This window comes from Lipotes vexillifer, unplaced genomic scaffold (genome assembly GCF_000442215.2).
Source record: "Lipotes vexillifer unplaced genomic scaffold, Lipotes_vexillifer_v1.1 scaffold1442, whole genome shotgun sequence".
Classification (NCBI taxonomy): Eukaryota; Metazoa; Chordata; class Mammalia; order Artiodactyla; family Lipotidae; genus Lipotes; species Lipotes vexillifer.
In genome coordinates, this window is record NW_006797379.1 from 1697190 (window position 1) to 1709614 (window position 12425).

General features: G+C 45.0%; 1 protein-coding gene and 1 non-coding gene across 2 annotated transcripts in view; both read left to right on the forward strand.

Annotated features, from left to right (window-relative positions):
• Nucleotides 1-12425, forward strand: part of SH3KBP1 (SH3 domain containing kinase binding protein 1) — a 358145-nt gene that overhangs the window by 51320 nt on the left and 294400 nt on the right. The window contains exon 2 of the mRNA XM_007469312.1: nucleotides 1142-1299. Within this exon, the coding sequence (XP_007469374.1) occupies nucleotides 1142-1299 (158 nt within the window). The remainder of the gene's footprint in view (nucleotides 1-1141; nucleotides 1300-12425) is intronic.
• On the forward strand, nucleotides 11482-11554 carry TRNAG-CCC (transfer RNA glycine (anticodon CCC)). Its single transcript has one exon. It is a non-coding gene; the product is annotated as a tRNA-Gly (tRNA).

Consider the following 12425-nt stretch of genomic DNA (forward strand, 5'->3'; position numbering starts at 1 on the left):
TGTGGGATCTTCCCGGACCAGGGCACGAACCCATGTCCCCTGCATCGGTAGGCGGACTCTCAACCACTGCGCCACCAGGGAAGCCCCTATGATCCATTTTGAGTTCATTTTTGCGTATGTGTTCTTTATAGAGCTCACTTAACTTTTCCACTTCCATTCTTTTACTGTAATTTCTAAGTTGCTAATTCGCTGCTTGGGGTTACACCTAATTTTCACTACCCTTGTATTTATTCATTCTCCCTTTGTCCGTCCGTCTATCCGTCCATCCATTCATTCATATCAAGCTGCAAATACAAAAGGAAAAGGACAGGAGATTGACTGATTGAGGTGGGCATGAGGCGAGGCCCAAAGACTACATGAGTTGTTTAATCCATGTATAGATAAACTAACCAGCCTCTGGATTGGTTGGCTCTGCTAAGTTGCATCAGTACAAGAAGACCCGTCTGCCTCATCTGTTGCCTCCACCTATTACCAAGTATACAAAATCACCGTGGATTGGGGGAACAGTTTAAAATGGTATTGCTGCCTAAGAAGCCATCTGTCGTGAAGGCAGTTGTACCCGCAGATGTGAGCGGTCTGAGTTGTTGGTTGGGCTGGCGGGGCCTTCTGTTATCGGCTGTGTTCTCACGAGTTGTTGCTGAGAGGCGGGCATTATCTCTGTAGGGTGGGAATGATCATCAACCACATTTTGCACAACTGAGGCCCAGAGAGGTTAGCATCACCTAGTCTTGGTGAAGGAGAGAGCATCTGAGAGCCAAACCTGCACCTGTAGTTATCTGCCACCTCTGCACTTGGGGAAATGCTGCTGGACTCCGTCTGGGGGCGGGGTGGTGCACAAGTGTTGTTGACCTTCTGTCATTGTGTGGTTTCCCCTCTGAAGCCCCTGCTGGCCCTGAGACCTGTAGGTCACTCTGCCTGTGCCTGACCGCAGACCAGCACTTTGTGGTTTCTGTGCTACAGGCCTCAGGTTAACCAAAGTCGGGCAACCGTGTGTGGCCCTGTTATTTCAAGTATTGGTAGAGGGAAAGCCCCTTGAATATGTCTTTCCTGGCCTTCCAGGGCTGCTGGGCTTTGGGCTTCTCCAACATCTGATCTAAAGTGCTGTTTTGTTTTGTTTTTGTTTGGTCCCTGTTCCTTCCAGTGGAGGCCATAGTGGAGTTTGACTACCAGGCCCAGCACGACGATGAGCTGACGATCACCGTGGGTGAGATCATCACCAACATCAGGAAGGAGGATGGAGGCTGGTGGGAGGGACAGATCAATGGCAGGAGAGGTTTGTTCCCTGACAACTTTGTAAGAGTGAGTACAAAGCGAAACCCTTTTCCTGTCTCCTTTGTGGGTTCTACGGACCAAAGCTCTGGCGGCACTTGAGGAGGAATTTCATGGGACTCTTTAAGAGGATGAGTTGACAGCTTGAACTCTTGTATGCTGTCAAGAGGAGCACGTATGGCTTTGCCCTTGATATCGGGGGATACTTGTTTTGAAATCACTTTCTTAAGGCCCGGGATGTTCTCTTTCCAAACTGTGTATCACTTAGAAAATGCTGGAAAAATGTCAAGCTTGTCAAATTGTTTTATTTGTGGACTTTTGATAGTTTCAAAGACTCTTGCCCTTTACCACTCCATTCAAAATGGAGGTGAAGCTCAGTTTTGACCACTTAAATCAAGTAGCAGTCAAACTAAATGCAGAATTCCAATTATGCCATGTTTCTTTCTTTGTATCATATTGCTTTCTTGATAGGAGCAGTATTATTTTCTTTTTCCCCTTTATGGCCATGAAGCATTGAGTAAAATCTATTTTTTCAGTAAGGTTTTGAAAATTGTGCTCTTTGCAGAAGGGTTAATTACAAAAAATGTAACTCAGTCATGTTAAGAAATGTCATACCACACAGTTGTAAATAATAGTGGGAATTAGGTTAAAAAAAGGGGGGCGCGGGAAATCACCTGCAGGCTGATCCCAGAGGGAAATACCAAGTGGGTCTAAAAAGTCCCTGGACTGTATCCTTCCTGCCCAGCGCTGGGCCAGATGGGCCTGTTCTTGTTGGGGAGAGCTGTGTGCAGTAATCCCCGGGGCCCCTGCTGTAGTTCCGGTGGCACTAGACCATGCCTGAGACCTGGGGCCGTAGGGGGCAGGTGGTGTAGGGGACGCTGGGCCCAGAGAAGCAGGTGCCCCCCTTAAAGAGCCGTGTGGGCTACGTGGGAGGGTTTTATGGAAGGGGGTTGCTGAGGAAGAACAGTGATATGCTCCAGGCTTCACCCCCTGGGCCCTCTACCGGTACCCCGCCCCCAGTCTAGAACAAATAGAAAAGCCAGTTTCATCTTTCTTCAGGATCTTGCCTCAGAGGATCCTGCTAACTTTTTCCTTGTCCTTTCTTCTTGGTGTGCAGAAAACTGGGGAGAGTTTTGTGGGTTACATGCTGATAAACCTTGCCTTCTGTGAACAGTCGTGGGAGGATAGACATTTTTTCTTGGACTACAGTTGAACCTGGCAGCCCTCTCCCTCCCATTTTAAGGGGAGGAAAGTCTCACATCTGGGTCCCCTTGGGTTGAGTCTACTGATGTGTAAATGAGGGTGAATTCTTTTGCCCTTCCAAACAAAATCCCCAATTTGGGGACAAGGACCATCCTTGAAGTTGAGCCAAATTCTGGGTTGGAAGGGGGACTTTTCTGGATAAAAGAGGCACAGCTTTCAGTGAAGATGAAGGAGGAAGGAGTGAGAGGGGAGGACCGTGGGAAGGAGAAGGGACTCCAACTCCAGTTTAGAAGGTGGGCCCCGCTTTGGAAGCCTTTAATGTGTCCTGTTGGCTTATTCCAAACCACAAATCCACAGACTCTGAAGCCTCGAGGTTGACCTTTGCTCAGGGCCGGGGCACCATAAGCGTTTGTGGAGGCCAGGGCAGGGAGGGCAGCGCGGGAAGAGCCCCGGGAGCGCCGGGGACCAGGAGCTCATCACTGTGACCAGGGGGGGTGATGTGCTTCACCACCAGGACCACTATCCAGCCCGCTCCATTTGCTCGGCCTTGGGCTGGGCCAGTGTGGGCCACGGCAGCGGATCCTGCCCCACGGTGGCCCACGGGCTTTGTCTCAAGGGGAGGCTGGTGGGAGATGGCGGGAGGGAGGCCAGCAAGGTCAGGGGTTATCCCGCCAGCTCCCTGCTCTAGGCTTGCCTGGGTCTGGCTGTGTCCCTCTGCCAGATGGTGGCTGCTCCCATCAAGTCCCTTTCTTCTATACGTTCCTTTCCCCTCATCCCGGCAGGCCTGGGGCACCCTTGTCTCTAGCCCTCAGCTGCCTCCCTGGAGCGTCTCTCTACCTCACCTACTTTGTAAAAGTCTCTTTATTAATCCCACCTCAGATTACCTAACTCGAGTGTGCCATCTGGGTTTCTCCCCCCTCCCGAGCCCGACTACCTCATCAGGCTAGTCTGAGGATTAGAGGAGACAGTGCGTGGAAATCACTTAGCATGTGGCCGGCCACCTTCCGAGTGTGCCGCTGTCCCTGTGGTGAAGGAAGGGACCCTCTCCCCTGGCCTGGAAGCCCCTGCCCTTGCCTAACACTTGTGTCACCTCGGCTAGAGCACCTCCAGGGCAGGGAAGTCTCATGCTTGGGAGGTGCTTGTTCCACCTGGGCCAGAAAAGATGTGGCAGGACCGGCTGGGGCTGTACCACTTGTGGCTGTTAGACTTGGCAGAAAAAGAAGCTTCTCTTCTTTCGGATGGCTGAGTCTATCTTCAAGTCTTCACCCACTGGGAATGTTTTAGTCCTATTATTGAAAATCCGGTAGGTGGAGGCCGTAGAGTTTAACAGTAAAGAACACTGCCATAGAGAGTTCTAGAAGCTGGAAATACATCTTTAGGTAATAATAATCATATTGGCGTAAGTTCACAGTTTTGGAAGTGGGTTTACACATGCCTTATTTGGCTTAAGAATCATTTGTCCCCAGACTGAATTGGGTAATCTTGTGGCATCCCGTTGTTTATTTGTGTACCTTTATGCCAGTGTTACCACAGTCAGAGAGCTTACCTTAAGCATTTTCTTGATTCATTTATCGGATCCTTAATCAGTGTCCCAAATGAAGCTGCTCCCCTAAAGTTTGGGGATTCAGTATCCACCCGCAACTCTGTATTGTCTCAATTTCTCAAAGGAAAAATACCAGGCAGTCCGGCCACCCCATCGTTAAGAAGATGCCTGGGCTTTGCCAGCTCTGGAGCGGAAATTTGTTGGCACCCGTAAATGTACCTAACCAGGCCCCATGGCTTTTTGGGTTTGTTCCTCTTTTTCTTTTATTTAGTTAGTTCTTATTTAATTTATTTACTGTACATGTAGAAGAAGAATCTTTTAAAATCCCTCTTTCTTCTCTATACCTCTCTCTCATCCACTTCTTTTCGAATACATTTTTCTTAATCCCTCCTCCTTTAAAAAATTTATTCATTTTCAGGTGCAATTTACATAGAGTAAAATGTTGAAGTCATAATTGTATGGCTTGATAATTTTTTAAATGTAAGTGCGTGCCTCTGTAAGCATCATCCAGATCAGTTTTATTTCTATCCCTCTAGAAAGTTCCATCATGCCTTTTCCCAGTCATTCCCCCTCTCATAGGTAATCTGCCATCATAGGTTAGTTTTGCCTGTACTGGAGTTTCATGTAAATGGAATCATACAATATGTGCTCTTTTATATATGGCTACTTTTGCACAACAGAATGTTGTTGTGTATAGCAGTACTTTGTTCTTGCTGTATAGTATCCCATTTTATGAATAAACTGTAATTTGTTTATCCACTCTCCTGTGGAAGGGCATTTGGGTTGTTTCCAGTTTGGGTGTTTTATGGAGACAGGCACTCATTTCTCTTGTGTATATACGTGTAGGAGTGGAATTACTGCCCTCCCTCACTTTCAACATATATGTTTTTCTCTGTTTAAATATGTGGCCTCTGTGGAGGAGGGGTGTCCCACCTGTGCTGGGGCCTCATTTGTGCCTGAATGTGCTGGTCTTTGCATGGTTGACCTTTGAGTATGACCGCTGAGGGGTCCTTAAGCACAGAGCTCAATGTCCCAGGGATCATTTGATTGTTGGGCCCATGAACTATCAAAGGCTCATTCTTAGATTGTTAAAAACATGCCAGTAGAGAGCATGTGTCAAAGTTGTATTGAACTCATCTAATGAGAGAACTAGCATAATAACAGAACTGATTCAGTGAGGATGTGAGGAACTGATTAAAAAGTCCATGGAAAGAGGAATGTTCAAAGAAGATCAAAATGAAAACAACATTGTAAATTCAACTATACTTCAATAAAATTTTTTAAAAAAGGACAAAGAAGATCAAAGTGGGTTCATGTCTTAGAGGACAGTAAAGTCTTAAACCTCTGGGGTTATCATCTCCACCAGAAAAGAAAAAGAGGCTATGGCGTACCTTACTGTTTTTCTACATGTTATCTTCGGACTTTTATAGAGTTGTAAAATGTCCTAATAAAGTGTTGGTTAAGTCAGGTTATGTTTTCAGAGGGAATCAGATGACCCTTCGTGGTGCGGGGGGCACACTTATTAGAAAATGGATCAGCATGACATTAAAAGTTCACACGATGATCATTTTTGGCTTCATTTCCAAGTTTTGGGTATTTTTTTCTGCATAGACCACAACAGACCATAATATGGGATATAATAGTAGGAGTCACTAGGATGAAATCCTCAAAGTCATTCATTTAAAAAAAAAAATGGCTGCCCTCCTGAGACCTGAAACTACCACCTAGAACAGAAGGACAGCCACCAATGAGAGGCAGATATGGGCTCTTTCACAGGGGTTCATTTTCCCCATGTTGGATTCACTGACCAGTGTCCCCCTTTCAGAACCTTACCTCAGAGGCAGACAACAGTGGCCATGAGTCCAGCAAAGGATTTATTAGCAGCCTTTTCCTGAGTTCTCCTGACATGTATCCACAGACAGACAAAGGAATTTTAAAAGGCAGAGGCCTTGAACCCATGGCTTGGGCCGCCACGCACGGGTCTGCCTGCTTTGGGGGGCGACCTTTGGTGAGGGGCAGCGGGACCCAGGCTCTTGAGTAGAAAGCAGGAAACTGCAGCAGGGGTTAAAAGAATGTGCTTGTTGATCTTTAAGTCGCTCTGTGCGCATAGCACTAGCACGCGCCGCAGCCACAGGCCCCTTTGTCGAAGGCCGAGGTGTGTTTACTTGTAGTTGCAGGTCTTCTGCTGAGTGTAACAGTTTTCAGCTCGGTTTCCTATTGCCTCAGCTTTCATCTGCTAGGTGTTTTAGATCTCTCTCTGGCGTATCCAGAGCCTTTTTTGTATTTGTGTAAAGTGGCTGGTGAAAATGGTCATATTTTTCATCGATGAGGTGGAAGGTGAGGCTTTTGCCTATTTGCACCAGTCTGAGACAAAGCTCACGCTTACTTTGCTTGTCTTGATTTCAGAAAGAATCACAAATTTACTTCAGCAAGTGGCATAACAGAGAGCTTTCCAAGTTGCTATTCTATGCTCAGAGACCCTGAAGTAGATCTCTTGGATCCAATTTCACTTTGCTAAGGGCCACTGATTTTGTGAAGTGTATGGGATATTGTCTTCAAGGTAATTGTCTCTCTTGGAAAGGCGGCGTGAGTTTTCCAGGCGTGTTTCATAGCGTGCGCAGCCTCGTCCTGTGCACGACTCTCGTGGTGATGTGCTCGGGGGTGGGGTCTGCCGAACTCCTCAGGGAGCGTTTACTGGGCTGTGACGTGCTGGCATCAGAGGCTGTGAGCACAAATGAGACACCTGAAAAGGAAGAAGGTATCATTACGAATGTAACTTCTTCCACAGGAGGACAGTGTTAGCTCCTGTGACCTGGCCTTTGGTCACACTTTACTCTGGGGCGCACATGTTAGACATTGTTCTGCAAATATGGCCCTGATTAAAATGCCACTTGTGAGGGTTTTGACTGGATTCATCAGGCAGCTCTGTTGGAACACGCTAAATGAACCTACAGTTATCTTTTGGCCCTGATTGTTGTGTTACTTTATGGAATAATAATGACAACATTCTCTTGCAGGCTTGCTGGCTGCTTGGCTTTGTATGCATTATGTATAATCTGCTCGTTGTCTGTCTGTGTATAAGGACTAAAATTTGTTGAACACTTAACGCCAGGCAGGAATGAGCCTAAGCCCTTCACATGCTTTATCTCATTAAATCCTTTACACCACTCTATGGCATAGGTACCATTTTTTTTATCATGCCCATTTTTTAGAAGAGATAACTGAGGCATCTTAAGGTTAAAAGACTTACAAGCTATGAGGAGCAGAGAACTTTGGAACTTGAGCAGACTGGCGCTAGACCCTGAGCTCAAGCAGGCAGCATTATCTGGGTGTCCAAATTGTCCTGATGCGGTTAAGCCCCTCACCATTATTACCCGCCGCATCCTGCCTTCCCCGAGTGTCCTGTCAATATTTTGCACATTTGTACCACTCGGAGAGAAGCCTCTCAGTTACTCTGCTAGTCTTTTTTTTTTTTTTTACTTTTATTTACTTTTACTTTTGGCTGCGTTGGGTCTTCATTGCTGCACACGGGCTTTCTCTAGTTGCGGCGAGCGGGGGCCACTCTTCGTTGCGGTGCGCGGGCTTCTCATTGCGGTGGCTTCTCTTGCGGAGCATGGGCTCAGCAGTTGTGGCACGCCGGCTCTAGAGTGCAGGCTCAGTAGTGGTGGCGCACGGGCTTAGTTGCTCCGTAGCATGTAGGATCTTCCCGGACCAGGGCTCACACCCGTGTCCCCTGCACTGGCAGGCGGATTCTTAACCACTGCGCCACCAGGGAAGCCCCTGCTAGTCTTGAGTTAATAAAAAATTACAAAGTTACTTTACAAGTGGCATCAAGTAGAGATTTCCAGGTTGCTATTCTATATTCAGAATCATGGTTGTGAACTTGTTTTCTGCATTTTAAAGGATTCTCTTCAGAAATCAGGTATTTCAACTCAAAAGAGCAATCTTTGCCTGGATTTATGGGCTGGTGCTGTTTTTCCTATGAATTCTGAAAGCAAGTCAATCCGGGAAAATATTTCATTTTACTCATTTGTAAGGAGGCCTGTTATTTTGCAGTGTTTAGGATATGCTTTTCAGAAGGATCTTGGTTGTCTTTTCTAAGACTGGTAAATAATCCAGTTGTGTGACTATCTAGTTGTTCCCCATCCATGGGGCCCTTGCAAACAACCAATTCCAACTCGAATTATTCTTTAAACTTTCAATATATAGTTTTCTTTTAGGGAACAAAATCTTAAAACTAACAACTGGAGCCTGTTAGATGCTGTTATAAAAAAATGGTACTCGGGGCTTCCCTGGTGGCGCAGTGGTTGAGAGTCCGCCTGCCGATGTGGGGGACACGGGTTCGTGCCCCGGTCCGGGAAGATCCCACATGCCACGGATCCGCTAGGCCCGTGAGCCATGGCCGCTGAGCCTGCGCGTCCGGAGCCTGTGCTCCGCAACGGGAGAGGCCGCAGCAGTGAGAGGCCCGCGTACCGCAAAAAAAAAAAAAAAAAAAATGGTACTCCAGGAAGGGTCCGGAGTAATTAAAGACAAGTGTGTTGCCAATAAAAGCCACACCAGTTGGCTGATTCCTCAGGCTTTGTCGCTTGTAGTGCAAGAAGTGTGTGTGTGTGTGTGTGTGTGTGTGTGTGTGTGTGTGTGTGTGTGGAGGGGTGTCTTGTGACTCAGGGAGAGCGGTCCCCTGACCGAGTTGATCTTGCTGATTATGCATAATGGAGTTTTATTTTCTTAATGACCGGATTATCGAATCTGAGCTTAGAAAGGGACTTTGGAATCATGTGTTTCAACCCCCAGCTTTCTAACAGGTCAAAATCTAAACCATGTAAGATGTTGCTGTGATCATTACTGGACACTTAAACTTGTATAGTGTGGCTGTCCCACAGGGGACCCTAAACCAGTGAGTCTTCAGTCTGGCCCTGCTCCAGGCACACTGCATCGTCGGAAGGTTGGAGTAGGGGCAGGAGTTGGTGTAGGGGCCTTGGAATATTTTTAAAAGTTCACTTGACTTGCTGCTTGATGAAGCTTGGGCACTCCTTTTGTACAATGGGACTGATGGGCAGTGTCATCCTCTTTAATATATTTTCTCAAGCACATAGCTTGGTAGCCTGTGACCTGTAGTTCTACGTTTGAAAATATTATGTTATTTCTAAAGTACGTTTATGAATATATAAGGAAACATAATCATGCTAGAAATTGAAAAAAAAATGTGTACCACAAATACAAAAACAACGTACCAATATGTAAACAGTGCTCTTTGTGAGTCCATTAGAATTAATACATGCTGATTGCAGATACTCTGGATTAACTAAACACTGGACTAAACGCTGCCTTCTACCCAGTGGTAGTGAGGTGGGCAGAATTTCTAGCAATGGTCCCCAAGATTCCACTCCTTGAATCCCCAGAACCTGTGAATGTGATGAGCTATCATTCCAGTAATTGTGTTACGTTATATGGTGCAGTTAACTTTGCAAAAGAGAGATATCCAGGTGGGCTTAATCATAGCACGTGAGCCATTAAAAGAAGAGAAATTTCTCTGCCTAGTGACAGAAGAGGAAGTCAGAGAGATTGAAAGTGTGAGGAGGACTTGTGGCTTTGAAGATGGAGTGGTCATGTGAGAAGGCATACAGGCAACTTTCTTGGAGCAGAGAGCAAACCTTGGCTAGCAGCCAGCAAGGAAATGGAGACCTCAGACCTCCTGCTTCAAAAATTGGATTCTGCCAACAACCTGAGTGAGCTTGGAAGTGGATTGTCCTCCCAAGCCTCTAGATAAGAGTCCAGCCTGGTTGTGTGTGGCTTAAAATAAAGATAGCTAACTGTATCTGGGGCAGTTTGCTCCTTCCCTACTGGCATATTGTCAGTGGAGACCAAATGGGAAGTCTGGACTCTCACCCTCTGCCCTGGGCTCAGCAGTAGTAAGTGGCCCCCCTCACCCTCTCCACTAGATAGCGGGGAAGATGTTGCGGAGGAGGGAGCTGGAGAAAGGGATTCATTAAACCCATGTAGGAAATCTTGAGCAAAATCCTGACCAACACATACATGAATCTGACCAGAATTAATGTGCCAGAAAGTTTGAGAAGATAAACTACAGTGTGAAATGCCACCCAGGTTTTCAGAGTGACCTCTAGGTAACACAAATGAAGAAGACCAGAATAGCCTTGCAAAGGCTCTAGAAACTAAACTGTCATGGCATCACAGCCCACAAAAGTAGCCCAGGATCTATATGCTTAATATAAATAGGGTCAGTGCCTGCTAAATTTAAATAGGATCCAGAGTCTTATAACATAATAGCTCAAATGCCTAGGATACAGTTTAAAAAAAAAAAATCACCTGTTATACCAAGAACCAGGAAAATTGGAACTTAAGTGAGAAGGCAATCAGCAGATACCAACACTGGGAAGACTCAGATGTTGGAACTGTCTGACAAAAGCAGCCATCAGAAAAATGCTTTAATGAGCAATTACAAACACTATTGAAACAAACAAATAATTCGAAAATCTCAGCAAAAATTAGAGGTATTAAAAAAATGGAAATTATAGAACTGAAAAATAAATCACCATATTAAGTTCACTGGATGAGCTTAATAAAAGAGATGACAGAGGAAAGAATCAATGAAGTTGAAGACAGATCAATAAAATTTACCCTGTCTATCTGTTGTCCAGGCAACAGATGGAAACTAGTCTAAAAAAAAAAAAAAAATGAACAGAGCCTCAGAGACCTTTGGTACAATAACATTAGGTCTAACATTTGTGTCATTGGAGTCCCAGAAGAAGAGAAGACTACAGAAATAAAAAGTATTCGAAGAAATTATGGGTGAAAACTCTCCAAATTGGGCAAAAGGGATAAACCATCAGAATCAAGAAGCTGAGCAAAACCCAAACAGGATAAACCCAAAGAAATCTATGCCAAGACACATAATAATCAACCTTCTCAAAACTTCTTTGTCTTTAGACAAAGAAAAAACAGAGAGTGAGAAACAATGTTTTACCCATAGCAGCAGAATGATTTGAATGACAGTGGATTTCTAATATGAAATCATGGAGTCTAGAAGAAAGTGCACAGCATTTTCAAGTGCTGAACAAAAAGAACGTTCCACTCTGAGTTCTACATCTGGTGAAAATATCCTTCAGGAATAAAGAGAAAATAAAAACATTCTCAGACGAAGGAAAACAAAGAAAATTTGTCAACAGAAGACCCACCCTTAAATAATGGCTAAAGAAAGTTCTCTAAACAGAAAAGTAAATGATAACAGGAGGAGGCCTGGAACTCCAGAAAGAAACAAAACAAAACAAAACAAAAACAGTGGATGGGTAAAAATAGAAGTACGTTTAATAGGCTGTTTTTATCCTTATTAGCTTTTAAAATTATGTTTAATGGTTGAAGCATAAGTTATAATATCTGGTGTGATGTCAATATATGTAGAGATACTATATGAGAAAATTATGTTTAAAAAGTGGGGAGAGGGGCCTTCCCTGGTGGTCCAGTGGTTAAGGCTCTGCGCTCCCAATGCAGAGGGCCCGGGTTCGATCCCTGGTCAGGGAACTAGATGGCGCAACTGGGAGCCTGCCGCAGCTAAGGCCTGGCGCAGCCAAATAAATAACTAAGACCCGGCGCAGCCAAATAAATAAATATTTTTTTAAAAGAATATTAAAAAGTGGGGAGAGAGGGACTTCCCTGGTCACACAGTGGTTAAGAATCCACCTGCCAATGCAGGGGACACGGGTTCAAGCCCTGGTCTGGGAAGATCCCACATGCTGCGGAGCAACTAAGCCCGTGTACCACAACTACTGAGCCTGCCTGCTGCAACTACTGAAGCCCATGTGCCTAGAGCCTGTGCTCCGCAACAAGAGACGCCACCGCGGTGAGAAGCCCATGCACCGCAACGAAGAGTAGCCCCCGCTTGCCACAGCTAGAGAAAGCCTGCATGCAGCAACGAAGACCCAAATGGAAGTAAGTTTCTACACTTCACTTGAAATGGGAAAGCACTGATACCAGTAGTCTCTGGTAAGTTCCATATGTATATTGTAATAACTAAAAAAAAAAACCCAAACCGCTAAAAAACTAAAAACCAATAAAAAAACTATACAATGAGATATACTCAAAAAGCCTATAGATAAATGTACAAGTAACTCACAGGAAGGCAAGAAAAAGGGGAAAGAGGAATGATAAACAGGGAATAAAGAGAAAACAAATAGTACAATGGCACACCTAAGCCCTGACATCAATAATTAATTTAAGTGTAAATGGTCTAAATATACCAATTGATAGAGATAACAGAATGGATTAAAAATGTGACTTAACCATGTGCTGTTTACAAGAAACTCACTTTAAATATATTGCTATAGGTGCATTAAAAGTAAAAGGGTGGAAAAAGGTATACCATGTAAAAGTTAATTTTAAAAAAAGCAGGAAT